Raw genomic sequence first — 15,460 nt, forward strand, 5'->3', positions numbered from 1 at the left:
ATATTTCGTCAGTGTAATTCAAATGTGTCCATGAACTAAAAGTGAAAAGTAACTATCCGTCGGTGTATGTGCTCTGCTCTTTGTATCATGTATTCGCACTGAATGTCTCTTTTTCTCTGGTGAGGGGAGGTACTGGTGAAATCTGCCATAAAATTGCCACACACTGGCCAACAGCGGCCCTAAGAGTTCACTGTATTGAACTACACACAGTTCTGCAAGACAGAAAAGTAAAATATCATTGCTGGGGGAAAAGCGTGATGTCCGAGGTTCGGAACAATGCTCGTTAAAAAAACCTTAACCATTACTCAGAAAATAAAAACTAATTAAAGATAAAAAATAAAAAAAAGTTAATCTTGCTAAACGTACAGGATTAGTACCAAGTGGCCTCTGTTTTATGAAAGTAGACCATATTGAATCCGAAGTAATTTTATCCGCCATGAAGCTGCAGGAAATGCGTATCGAGTATGCGCTATAGGTTTCTGCCGAAGCAATACCTCACACACACGCACACGCACACGCACACACGCACGCACGCACGCACGCACGCACGCACACACACACACACACACACACACACACACACACACACACACACACACACACACACACACACACACACACACACACACACACACACACACACACACACACACACACACACACAGAGAGAGAGAACCAAGCCTCGGCTGTCGCTGTCCAAGGTTCTGAAGCTATACCCGTGGGTGACGCTGCATGCCGATGTCAAAATGGTTTATTGATGATCAAAATGTGAACATTCTAGCCTCTAGTGGAGAGGCTCGTTCATACAGGATGCTCTTCTTAGTCATGGAAAGTGTAATTTATTAACTATAGACAACTGGACGTGTTTCAGATGTAGTGGAATAAAATGTAAGAGAGAGAGAGAGAGAGAGAGAGAGAGAGAGAGAGAGAGAGAGAGAGAGAGAGAGAGAGAGATAGGGGGGGAGATACTTTTGATGTTCCTTTAATGAACAATCAACACACACCTGCACACGCACGCACGCACGCACGCACGCACGCACGCACGCACACACACACACACACACACACACACACACACACACACACACACACACACACACACACACACACACACAGCAGGGAATAAAAAAAACACACCACCAACAAACCCCACAGATGCAACGAAAGAAAGGTTAACAAAGCCACACCGGCTACTTACACTCAAATACAAATGTCCAGGCCCTCCTCCCCCACAGTGCAGACGGCCCCCCTCAGCCCCTCCTCCCCCACAGTGCAGACTGCCCCCCTCAGCCCCTCCTCCCCCACAGTGCAGACTGCCCCCCTCAGACCCTCCTCCCCCACAGTGCAGACGGCCCCCCTCAGCCCCCAAACACTCTTAAAAGCCTCAACATCATTATTCATTACATAATACATGTACTCAATCCTGAGGCGAGCTGTGACCATCCCCCTGACCATAGCCACAGGATCAGTCGGCCCAGCACCTCTCACCTTGTTTCTGCGCATTAGCCAAATGGCTATCTTAGCCTGCCCAAACAGAACGTTTGTTGAAGTGCACACATCTTTCCGAGTGAATACAGGCCCCAAAATGAAAGATTCCACACTGAAAACCTCCCCCAGCTTTGCAAACAAACCATTCAGAACATTAAAAACATGTACCAAGCAGCGGCATCCATGAAACGCATGTAGAACAGTTTCATTGTAATCACAGAAAGGACATTCGCTGCCGAGACAGGCCGGCAGGCTACAACCTAGCTGAGGTACACAGACTCCCTGCAGCCTTCTCCTTAACCAACACAGCAGAGGCTCTATGGATAAAGTATAGAGTTGGCCTGATAGTGATAGTGAGAGAGAGAGAGAGAGAGAGAGAGAGCACACAGATGCCTCAGCTGTCGCTGTCCAAGGTGCTGAAGATATACATATTGTCCCTGAACAATTTTCAATTAGAAGATTCTAGCCTCTAGCAGACCAGAGACTTATTCATCCAGGATGCTAAAATCCCACACATGTTGTCTCTGACCATGGTGCTGAAAGTCTGTTGTCAGCATATGACAATATGTAACACATCACAACTTGATAATAATGAATCGAAGATTCTAACCTCTAGAGGAGAGTCTGGTTCATCCAGGATGCTCTTCTCACTCTGTATCCGCTGCATCGTCCCTGTAGAACTGGGGTCCATTATCAGCACGTTCTGACTACCGGCTCTGGCGAACTTACAGTCACTCTTTCTGGAGTCAGTCGTCCTGCACACCTCGTAATTGTACACGTGTGGGAGAGTCCCTGTCCCCAAAGTGTCTGAGTAACGTGGTGGATAATATGGAATCACCGGGAGACTGGAGTGATAGAGGATGCGAGACTGTCTCCATCTGTATATTTTCACTGATATAATAACCACTAAACACGTGATGAAGAGAAAGGACACTACAGCCAAAGCCAAGACTAAGTAAAACGTCAGGTTGTCATTGTACTCCTTGTCGTGTGTAAAGTCAATGAACTCCGACAGCACTTCAGGGAAGCTGTCCGCCACCGCCACGTTAACATTGACTGTAGCTGAACGAGAGGGCTGCCCGTTGTCCTCCACTACAACAGTCAGTCTTTGTTTCACAACATCTTTATCAGTGACTTGGCGGATAGTTCTTATTTCTCCATTCTGTAAGCCCACTTCAAACAGCGCCCTGTCTGTGGCTTTCTGCAGTTTATAGGAGAGCCAGGCATTCTGTCCAGAGTCCACATCAACAGCCACCACTTTAGTGACCAGATAGCCCAGATCTGCTGAACGAGGCACCATTTCAGCCACCAGAGAGCCACCAGTCTGGACTGGGTACAGAACCTGAGGGGCGTTGTCGTTCTGGTCCTGGATCAGTATTTTCACAGTCACATTGCTACTGAGTGGAGGAGAGCCTCCATCCTGAGCTTTGACGCGGAACTGGAAATCCTTGAGCTGCTCGTAGTCAAAAGAGCGCACTGCATGGATGACTCCACTATCAGCACTAACGGACACATATGAGGAGACGGGCACTCCGTTAACAGAGGAGTCCTCCAGTATGTAAGAAACACGGGCATTCTGGTTCCAGTCAGCGTCTCTGGCTTTCACTGTGAATATAGAGAGGCCTGGTGTGTTGTTTTCTACAATGTAGGCCTCATATGAGCTCCTCTCAAAGACAGGTGCGTTGTCATTCACATCTGAGATCTGTAAGGTGAGAGTGACGCTGCTGGAGAGGGAGGGCACTCCCTCATCAGAGCAAGTCACAGTAATATTATACTCAGAGGCTTTCTCTCTGTCTAAATCACTGTCTGTCACTAAAGTATAGAAATTATTTGTCGTTGATTTCATGGCAAAGGGAATATTTTCGTCCAAGACACACATGACTTTGCCGTTATCACTCGAGTCTGGATCTTGGATGTTAAGCATTGTTACCATTGTTCCTGGTTTGACGTTCTCAGATATGCTGTGAGATTTAGACATTATGTTAATCGAAGGCGTGTTATCATTTGCATCAGCCACCTCCACAACTACTTTACATTCATCTGACAGGCCTCCCTGATCTACCACCTGAACATCTAGATGGTAAAATTTCCTTTTTTCATAATCAATATTTCCAGTCAAGGTCAATACTCCCTTATCAGCATCAATTTGGAAAAGACCTGCTGCTCCTGATTTTGGAATTGTGTATGTTACTTTTCCATTACTGCCTTTATCACTGTCTGTTGCGCTAACTGTAGTTATTACAGTGCCAACAGGAGCGTTCTCTATCACACTTGCCTTGTACTCCGGTTTTGAACAAATGGGAGCATTGTCATTGGCGTCTAATACACTTATGAGAATATGCATTGTTCCTGAGAGCTGTGGCTCACCACCATCCACAGCGGTTAATATCAATGCCATATGCTCATGTTTCTCTCGGTCTAACTGCTTCTGCAAAACCATTTCGACATTTGTTCTCCCATCTCCACGGCTAATACTTTTCAGAGCAAAATTGTCAGTGGGTTTTAGGGTGTAGCTGCTTAGACCGTTGACACCAACATCGTTGTCTATTGCTTCCTCCAAGCCGAAACGAGCTCCGACAAGGGCTAATTCGCTGATTTCATATTTAATTTCACTTCTCTCAAATGTCGGAGGGTTATCATTGACGTCAGTAATTTCGATAGTAACGGTGAAAAACTCCATTGGATTTTCCAGAATTATTTGAAAATGGAGAGCGCAAGGCGTCGTCTCGCCGCATAAAGCCTCTCTGTCTATTCTCTGTTTGATAAGGATGACGCCTCTTTCTCTGTTCAGCTCGATATATTCTGCACTGTCACCAGTATAAAGACGAGCTTTCCCGGACTTCAGTCTCTTCACATCTAAGCCCAAATCCTGTCCTATATTACCGATTAGAGCCCCTTTTGCCATCTCCTCAGGAATGGAGTAGCTGACCTGCCCGAGTATTGAACCGAGAGAGAGTGCCGAGATAAACAACAGTACTTGCCGTCGCATCGTTCTGGTCGACATTTCTCTATGTAGAAATCCTTTATTGCTCCCCTTTACGTTACAATATTCCTTTTCAGGTCCGATTTTGAGTTCCAGATATATCCTGTTATATGATCATAATCCCAAATTGAGGAACAAAATAATCACAATTCGAGGTATCAGCGTATGATCTTCTCAAAAACCCGGACTAAGTCTGTCTGTCTCTTTCTTTCTCTCGTTAATATATTGAGGTTGTGGGGGAGGTACTGTTCCAAATGCATTCAGAAATAGGAACTCAATGGCCAACAGCGTCCCTCTCTGTACAAAGGACTGAACTACAGATAATACACTATTGCTGGCAAACATCTAACAGATAGATTCACTATAATCTACCAATCGAAACAGTTAATTAATAATGATAATAATAATAATAACAATAATGATAATAATAATAATAATAATAATAATAATAATAACATAATGTAAAATATCAATAGTTATTATTATTATTATTATTATTATTATTATTATTATTATTATTATTATTATTATTATTATTATTATTATTATTACTATATGATTAGCCTATATATATACACTTTATGGATCTTACAGCCAGACATAAGAGCTTTGAAAGTAAAAAAAAACAGCGATGATCATAAAAACAAAAGGATAATAGACAAACACACCTGCAACGTGCCCACGCACACCACACACGCGCATAGTCAGACACTACAGCATGTCATTGTTTTGAAAAGTAATTTTTGTACACTTGAGAAACAGAACATTCGTTTTCGCTATCCATGGTCCTGAATGACTTGCACATGCAGTCTACTGTGGAATGACGCTTGTTATGGGCAATCGTGTTTTAGTTGATATTATAATCCGTGTAATAGGGAAATCTATAAACGATCTTGGTTCACGTAAAACTGTCGTGTCAACATGAATACAATAGGTACTAACAGTAACACTAATAAAGTAATACTTGTGTGGTACTAGTTTGATTAAGGCTATGAGAGAGAACAAGAGTTTGGATGAGGAAAAACCCTATGTGCAACTTCACAAAAACCATGTTTGCCAGAATGATGAGCATGAAGCTGACTGAATTCAACTCAAACATAAATTAGTTTATCATCAAAAGGTGCAGCGTTCTAGTCCAGGCATTTTACGCAAATATGTGGGTCAACCTCACACTAATTGCAACAAAACCAAACTCAACTGATTTTGTATCCTCAATATGTCCTCAATGAAGGAAAAAAAGTGTTAAGGAAATGTATGAAGGGAAAGTTTTGAAAATGACCTAAATATGATGGTAGCCTATGGAAGCCTATGGAAGCCTTTTTTTTTTATTTTTTATGTGCCATAAATCTCATCACTTATATCCTGTATGTGTTTTTTGCTTCAAGGAGAAAAAATAATAATAATAATAATAAAAAAAAATGTTAAAAAATAAATAAAAAAACGTTTTTGGTAGCATCATATGGGTCATTTTCAAAAATTTCCCTTCATACATTTCCTTAACACTTTTTTCCTTCATTGAGGACATATTGAGGATACAAAATCAGTTGAGTTTGGTTTTGTTGCAATTAGTGTGAGGTCAAGTGACATTTTTACTGGACTATTCACCAGCCAGCCCAGCCTGCACTGGGAATAATAGCGTGCATAACATGTACTTTGAGAGCCTATTGTTTGCAACTTCCTGAGAATGCAGTAATGCCTTACTGAATTCAGACTTGGCATTGCCATCAGCCCGGAGGGAAATACAGATGAAAGTTATCAGAATGGACTATCGGACGCAAACCCAACAAAGCCATGACAGCCCTATAAATCAGCACAAGAATATAGCATAACAGACACACGCGTTGTCAGAAAACCAGCATGAAACAGAGAGCAGTGTTCAAATCGATGCACATTCATTGCAAGTAGAACTGTTCACTATACCACAGTGCTGAAAATGCATTTTCATCAAGCTCGCCTAGATTCGACATATAGGCTACCTCGCCTTGGTTATGGTTTGAACTGATATTTTTGCTCCACAATATAATAATTCAGTGAACTCACCTCTATAAATTACATTATTACATAAATAGCCTACACAAATGAAACTGTTTATGCTCCGTGGTCCATCTAAAATAAAAGAAGACATTCCACTGTAAATACAGCGACCGTAGACATGATAGAGGATTAACTGTGCATGAGTTTATGATCAGAAGACAGACACACAACTCCACACACACACTTGTTCACAAACGCACAGGCACAGCGAGTGCTGTTGGTACACAAAGTGAAACGCCATTGCTTTGAAAAATACAATCATCAGCCAACCCAACAACAGCATGAGCGAGAGGGGGATTTGTTTTACGCTGTCCTTGGTGCTGAAAAGAAGGTGGCCAGATTGCAATACAAATAGAGTAATACTAAAAGATCAAAATCATTAGGCTAATAGCAACACGTGAAAAAATGGAATGTCAATTTCTCTGGAGACTATTCTAAAACAATTAATTATGTCCTATAACATATTATGCCTATCATAATGATTTTGAGTTTGAATTGTGCGAGAATGAAATCCTACTGCTCTCACTAAATGAAATGAAATGAAAGTAAATGTAAAAAATTTAAAAAATGTAATAAATAAATAAATAAATAAATAAATAAATAAATAAATACAAAAATAAACAAACAAACAAACAAATAAATGAATAAATGAATTAATGAATTAATGAATTAATGAATTAATGAATTAATGAATTAATAAATTAATAAATTAATAAATTAATAAATTAATAAATTAATAATAAAATAAAATTTAAGTGTAGGCACTGAGCCAAATTGCTATTGTACCAGGTTTAAGGGAACACGCTATCGATTGCATCTATAGAAGTTTCAGCATTGTTTCCTACACACTAACTTCTAGACTAGAGGACAGTGTCGGAGCACTGGAGCAGTGAGCAAATAAAACGTTGCCATTGCCAATGAGCTCAAAATAGTGTCCAAATCGGTATGCTGGCCTCAAAGCACAAGGTTTCATGCTGACACCGGGAAATGTGGAAGAGAGGGTCTCAAAACACAGTACGCACGCACGCACGCACGCACGCACGCACGCACGCACGCACGCACGCACGCACGCACGCGCGCGCACACACACGCACGCACGCACACACACACACACACACACACACACACGTTCAAGTGGATTTCACAGAGGTACTATACATTAAAAGACCAAGCTCTTATGCAACAACACCAGCATCACAGACACAACTTTCAAGTTGGTCTTGGTTTCATGCAAACCAAGAAATCCAATGGTAAAATGCATGAACAAAGACTAATAAATATAGCTACTATTGAATGACTGCCTTGCATTGGAAGGGACTGACCTCTAGAGGAGAGTCTGGTTCATCCAGGATGCTCTTCTCACTCTGTATCCGCTGCATCGTCCCTGTAGCACTGGGGTCCATTATCAACACGTTCTGACTACCAGCTCTGCCGAACTTACAGTCACTCTTTCTGGAGTCAGTCGTCCTGCACACCTCGTAATTGTACACGTGTGGGAGAGTCCCTGTCCCCAAAGTGTCTGAGTAACGTGGTGGATAATATGGAATCACCGGGAGACTGGAGTGATAGAGGATGCGAGACTGTCTCCATCTGTATATCTTCACTGATATAATAACCACTAAACACGTGATGAAGAGAAAGGACACTACAGCCAAAGCCAAGACTAAGTAAAAAGTCAGGTTGTCATTGTACTCCTTGTCGTGTGTAAAGTCAGTGAACTCCGACAGCACTTCAGGGAAACTGTCCGCCACCGCCACGTTAACATTGACTGTAGCTGAACGAGAGGGCTGCCCGTTGTCCTCCACTACAACAGTCAGCCTTTGTTTCACAACATCTTTATCAGTGACTTGGCGGATAGTTCTTATTTCTCCATTCTGTAAGCCCACTTCAAACAGCGCCCTGTCTGTGGCTTTCTGCAGTTTATAGGAGAGCCAGGCATTCTGTCCAGAGTCCACATCAACAGCCACCACTTTAGTGACCAGATAGCCCACATCTGCTGAACGAGGCACCATTTCAGCCACCAGAGAGCCACCAGTCTGGACTGGGTACAGAACCTGAGGGGCGTTGTCGTTCTGGTCCTGGATCAGTATTTTCACAGTCACATTGCTACTGAGCGGAGGAGAGCCTCCATCCTGCGCTTTTACGCGGAACTGGAAATCCTTGATCTGCTCGTAGTCAAAAGAGCGCACTGCATGGATGACTCCACTATCAGCACTAACGGACACATATGAGGAGACGGGCACTCCGTTAACCGAGGAGTCCTCCAGTATGTAAGAAACACGGGCATTCTGGTTCCAGTCAGCGTCTCTGGCTTTCACTGTGAATATAGAGAGGCCTGGTGTGTTGTTTTCTACAATGTAGGCCTCATATGAGCTCCTCTCAAAGACAGGTGCGTTGTCATTCACATCTGAGATCTGTAAGGTGAGAGTGACGCTGCTGGAGAGGGAGGGCACGCCCTCATCTGAGCACGTCACAGTTATATTATACTCAGACGCTCTCTCTCGGTCTAAATCACTGTCTGTCACTAGGCTATAGAAATGTTTTGACGTGGTTCTAATCATAAATGGAATGTATTCATTAATATCACACGTGACTTTGCCATTTTCCCCGGAATCTGGGTCTTGCACGTTAATAATAGTTACCACTGTTCCTGGCTGGCAATTCTCCGATATTGTATTGGTTTTGGATATAATATTAATAGATGGGTGATTATCGTTCGTATCTGTCACCTCAACAACGATCTTACACGAGTCTGTTAGTCCCCCATCATCACTTGCTTGGACATGAATCTCATAATGTCGTGCTTTTTCATAATCCAGGCTGCCACTTAATGCGACCACGCCTTTATCTTCATCAATTTCAAACACGACAGAATCATCATCTATCGTGTTTGTTAATGAATATGATACTTTACCATTTGAACCCTGGTCTGCATCAGTGGCACTAACGGTACTTATAATTGTGCCTTTTGAAGCTGTCTCCAATATAATAGCTTTATACACTTCCTGCGTAAATACCGGGGCATTGTCATTGGCATCTAGCACATCAATCTCTATTCGCATTGTTCCCGAAAGCTGCGGATCGCCACCATCAGTAGCTGTAAGAGTTAAAAAGAGGTGCGCTTCCGTTTCTCTATCTAGATGCTTTTGCAACACCATCTCAACCTTTCTGCCACCGTCTTGCTGATTTTGCAATTTTAGATGGAAATTGTCTGTGGGTTTTAACGAATATGTTTGCAGTCCATTTACACCGACATCTAGGTCCACAGCTCTTTCTAGAACGAATTTTGCGCCGACTACAGCCGACTCACTAATTCTAAATTTCATCTCATCCTTTTTAAAGCTGGGTGTATTATCGTTGATGTCATTTATTTCTACTGTAACCATATACAATTCAATAGGATCTTCCAGTGTAATTTGGAGATGTAAAGCACAAGGCGTCGTCTGTCCGCAGAGCGCTTCTCTGTCGATTCTCTCTTTCACAAGGAGGACTCCCTTGTCTTTATTCAGCTCGATGTATGCTGCGCTGTCTCCTGTATAGATGCGAGCTTTACCTGACTTCAGTCTTTTCACATCGAGCCCTAAATCATGTGCGACGTTTCCGACTAAAGAGCCTTTTGCCATTTCTTCGGGAACGGAGTAGCTGACCTGTCCGAGCACCGAGCTGAGAGAGAGGACTGAGATAAACAACAGTACTTGCCGTCTCATTGTCATCTCCGATATTTTATCCTCCAAAAATAATACGTTGTATTCCGCAGTGATAAGATCCTTCGTTTCATAGGATTTAAGAGCCAGATATTAAATTGAATGCATATCCTTCTCATCAGAAACAACAGAATCGTATAGCTCCTTTTAACGAGGGATGTATGCTGTATGTCCGACTGTTCGCCTCGTTATAACGAGATGTTGAGGAGAGGAGGGAGGGTGGCTCTGCTTGAAAACTACAAGGCACTGGTCAACAGCGGCCCTAAGAGTCCAAACACTTGAATTGCAGAAAACTAGATAATGAAATAGGTTCAAGATACAGCTAACAATTGAGATTTTAGATGATCCATTTCCAATAGTGCAAGTGATAAATCAAGCCACATTGTGAGAATTCAACACATATTCTAATAGGTCCACATTTTCCAGATAATTTCGTAAAAGTAATTATGGTGGGGAATCTGGGAATGGCATTATGTTCCAGAAAATGGAGAATGAGTTCAGTTGGTCGGTTTGATAAGTGGTAATTTCTTTAGGAGTTTCATAGAGTCAGGCAATTATGTAGTTACTTGAAATAATTTGGCAGCCTAAGTAATTATTCACTTATATATATCTATTATTATTATTATTATTATTATTATTATTATTATTATTATTATTATTATTATTATTATTATACAAAGTCCCAGGGATGATGTCATCAGTGACGTCATAAATTGTGACTTCATCAGTGATGTCAGAGGCATTGTGACATCATCAGTGATGCACACATACACACACAAGAGACACACACACACACGCACGCACGCACGCACGCACGCACACACACACACACACACACACACACACACACACACACACACACACACACACACACACACACACACACACACACACACACACAAGATACACAAGAGACAGGATGCACACACAAACACACACAAGAGACAGACACACACACTGATGACATAATCACTGATGTCATCAGAGATGATGTCATCAGTCTGAGGCTCATGAGAGAGACTGAGGAGGCTCACGAGAGAGACTGAGGGAGAGGAGGAGAGGGAGAGACTGAGGGAGAGGGAGAGAGAGGGGGAGAGAGGGGAGAGACTGATGGAGAGAGAGAGAGGAGGCGAGAGACTGATAGGGAGAGAGAGAGGGAGATGCCGGTTACCAACAACTTGACCAATTATTACTCTCCTCCATAGACCTAATGACACATGAATGAACATCGCCAGGCAGGGCTTCACTGGGAGCTTCACAGGGAAATTCACTGGAACCCTTAGCATAGGCCAGTATGCAACCCTGCTTTACTCAATGCAGGGTTGACAATTTTTTTTGCAAGAGCCACAATCCAAAAAGTCAGTTCCCTCCCTTTATTATTTGCACTCTTTATCATTATTTATTTATTTATTTATTTATTTATTTATTTATTTATTTATTTATTTATTTTATAGGACTTAAGAGAGCCACAATAAAGGCGCTGCATGTGGCTCTATATAGAGCCTCGGGTTGAGTATCACTGGCCTATAGCTTAAACCCATACAAACTTGGGCCCTAGCTCTCAGGCTAGCAGTCCCGTCTATTCCTGGATCACGGCAAAGTGTACTGCTCACAGGGGTGCTTGGCTATTAAATATTCCACGCCCCTCAAACAGGACAGACAAACACTGTCAATTAAGGAACAAATAGATGAAGGGTTACATTCAACACAATAATTTATTCCACATCACTGAATAACTGGATGGCCAATCAAATATATTGCAATGTCTCGATCAACATTCAAAGACACTCAAAATAGATGTATATGTTTTACTCTACTCAAGCCACACTTGACTTGTTCCACTAACCCTCTACACATGAGGGTGGACCCATCGGGTGCAATTTCACACACCATGCCTGAATGAGGAATTGCCAAGAGCAGGAGTGTTAATTAGCACCAATGCTGGTAGGCCTCCCAGCATGACTGCACCACTGCAGTGAGACAGACTACAATGCATAGAATGTCACAACCAAACATGTGTAAGAGAATGACAGGTCACCTGCCTGCAGCTCTGTCTTTGTAGTCAACAACTCAACAATCGACTGTAGCATAGGCTAGTATGTTCTCAAACATTTTCACATCAAGGACCCCTAAACTGACACAAATTAGACCACGGACCCCCATCCATGGAGGTTTTGTCCGAGGGGCCACCATCTGATAAGATTGTTGCTTGTAGATGTTTTATTATCGAAAGTGTATGAAACCCATGAATAGTCATGCATTGTCATTGTGTTACTTTATGGATGGAATTCTAGTGAAAAAAAATCCCCTTTTTGCTGGGGCACCCCTGGAACCCCCTCAAGGACCCCTGGGGGTCCTTGGATCCCACTTTGAGAACCACTGGCATAAGCGCCAGGTATGCCCAATCCTCACCGTGTCATCTTAACAGGCAAAACCATGCATTGCGACACTATTTAAAACTATGGTTATGCCCCCTGAGTACTTTATACTATGTTACTGTATGGTAAGATAAACAGAATGTGTGTCCCTTGTGTTCAAAGGGACTGATGTCTAAGGGTGAATCTGGTTCATCGGACAGGGTTCACCTAATAATCATGAACAAAAAGTAATCTGACATACCACAGGGAAGAAGGCATGTCCCCAACAACAGAATCACTTGATTACAAGTAGTTGATGAGGAAGAGAGTGAGGGAAAGGGAGTGCGGGTTAACTGTTGTCTCTGTCCATGGTGCTGAAATGCTGTTGTCAGTGCATGGCAAGATTTAACACAACACAACTTGATATAATCAAAATGTCAATATTCTAACCTCTATAGGAGAGTCTGGTTCATCCAGGATGCTCTTCTCACTCTGTATTTGTTGCATCGTCCCTGTAGAACTGGGGTCCATTATCAACACGTTCTGACTACCGGCTCTGCCGAACTTACAGTCACTCTTTCTGGAGTCAGTCGTCCTGCACACCTCGTAATTGTACACGTGTGGGAGAGTCCCTGTCCCCAAAGTGTCTGAGTAACGTGGTGGATAATATGGAATCACCGGGAGACTGGAGTGATAGATGCGAGACTGTCTCCATCTGTATATTTTCACTGATATAATAACCACTAAACACGTGATGAAGAGAAAGGACACTACAGCCAAAGCCAAGACTAAGTAAAAAGTCAGGTTGTCATTGTACTCCTTGTCGTGTGTAAAGTCAGTGAACTCCGACAGCACTTCAGGGAAGCTGTCCGCCACCGCCACGTTAACATTGACTGTAGCTGAACGAGAGGGCTGCCCGTTGTCCTCCACTACAACAGTCAGCCTTTGTTTCACAACATCTTTATCAGTGACTTGGCGGATAGTTCTTATTTCTCCATTCTGTAAGCCCACTTCAAACAGCGCCCTGTCTGTGGCTTTCTGCAGTTTATAGGAGAGCCAGGCATTCTGTCCAGAGTCCACATCAACAGCCACCACTTTAGTGACCAGATAGCCCACATCTGCTGAACGAGGCACCATTTCAGCCACCAGAGAGCCACCAGTCTGGACTGGGTACAGAACCTGAGGGGCGTTGTCGTTCTGGTCCTGGATCAGTATTTTCACAGTCACATTGCTGTTGAGTGGAGGAGAGCCTCCATCCTGTGCTTTGACGTGGAACTGGAAATCCTTGATCTGCTCATAGTCAAAAGAGCGCACTGCATGGATGACTCCACTATCAGCACTAACGGACACATATGAGGAGACGGGCACTCCGTTAACCGAGGAGTCCTCCAGTATGTAAGAAACACGGGCATTCTGGTTCCAGTCAGCATCTCTGGCTTTCACTGTGAATATAGAGAAGCCTGGTGTGTTGTTTTCTACAATGTAGGCCTCATATGAGCTCCTCTCAAAGACAGGCGCGTTGTCATTCACATCTGAGATCTGTAAGGTGAGAGTGACGCTGCTGGAGAGTGAGGGCACTCCCTCATCAGAGCACGTCACACTGATATTATACTCAGAGGTTCTCTCTCTGTCTAAATCACTGTCTGTCACTAGGCTATAGAAACTGTTTGATGTAGTTTTGATTGCAAAAGGAATGTTATCCGTTATTTCACAGTTGACCTGACCATTGTTGCTAGAATCTGGGTCAAGTACACTAAACATGACAATAACTGTTTTAAGAGGAGAGTTCTCTGGGATTGAATTTGATTTTGAAAGCACATTGATTACAGGCATGTTATCATTGACATCAATAACATCAACTATAACTTTACTGGAATCAGACAATCCACCACTGTCTTTTGCTTCAATGTCAATTTGGTAGTGTTTGGCTTTTTCATAGTCGATTTTACCAATTAATATTACGTCTCCATTTTCATTTATATGAAATACATCAGATACACTATCCATTGCAGTCGACACTGAATAAGAGACATCACCATTAGTGCCTTTATCTGCATCAGTAGCACTAACCTTCGTCAAAATTGTTCCCCTCTGAGAATTTTCTGTTATGGTTGTCTTGTAAACTGACTGCGTGAAAATCGGAGCATTGTCGTTTGCATCTAGTACAGTCACATAGATCTTCACTGTGCCAGACATCTGAGGCTCTCCCCCATCTACAGCTGTTAACAGGAGTGATATTTGTTCCTGCTGCTCTCGATCTAACGGTTTTTGCAAAACCATTTCCACCTTTTTACTCCCATCGGCCTGACTTTGTAGTTTCAGTGCAAAATTATCAGTAGGTTTCAACGTATAATTTTTCAGACCATTCAAGCCAATGTCCGCATCCACGGCCCTTTCCAACACAAATTTAGATCCTGTAACTGCGGATTCGCTAATTTCAAAACGTTTCTCGTCGTTTTTAAAACTAGGACTGTTGTCATTGATATCAGTAATCTCTACTGTTATACGAAAAAGTTCCATGGGATTTTCTAGAATAATCTGAGAATGTAAAGCACAAGGCGTCGTCTGTCCGCAGAGCGCCTCTCTGTCGATTCTCTCTTTAACAAGGATGGCTCCTCTTTCTTTATTCAGCTCGATGTATTCTGCACTGTCGCCAGTATAAATACGAGCTTTACCTGACTTCAGTCTTTTCACATGTAACCCTAAATCCTGTGCTATGTTACCGACTATAGAGCCTTTCGCCATTTCCTCAGGAATGGAGTAGCTGACCTGCCCGAGCACCGAGCTGAGAGAGAGGACCGAGATAAACAACAGTACTTGCCGCCTCATTGTTCTGTCCGACATTTCTGGTGTGCCACAATAACGTGTTGTCCCGTTGTACAAAGAAAATTCTA

The 15,460-nt window shown here is 42.7% G+C and overlaps 1 protein-coding gene and 1 pseudogene across 2 annotated transcripts in view; both read right to left on the reverse strand.

Moving 5' to 3' along the window:
• Positions 1–10,212, reverse strand: part of LOC310790036 (protocadherin Fat 4-like) — a gene marked incomplete at both ends in the record, with an annotated part of 39,931 nt that extends 29,719 nt beyond the window's left edge. Inside the window, 2 exons of the mRNA XM_083651754.1 lie at positions 2,063–3,528; positions 7,926–10,212. Coding sequence (XP_083507880.1) covers positions 2,063–3,528; positions 7,926–10,212 — 3,753 coding nt within the window. The remainder of the gene's footprint in view (positions 1–2,062; positions 3,529–7,925) is intronic.
• A 2,783-nt stretch (positions 10,213–12,995) lies between these two features.
• Positions 12,996–15,410, reverse strand: LOC310790037 (protocadherin beta-16 pseudogene; annotated as a pseudogene). The gene has a single exon. The product of its transcript is annotated as a protocadherin beta-16 pseudogene (transcript).
• Between the last annotated feature and the right edge of the window lie 50 nt (positions 15,411–15,460).

Source organism: Poromitra crassiceps, assembly GCF_964638095.1.
Source record: "Poromitra crassiceps genome assembly, chromosome: 15".
Lineage (NCBI taxonomy): Eukaryota > Metazoa > Chordata > Actinopteri > Beryciformes > Melamphaidae > Poromitra > Poromitra crassiceps.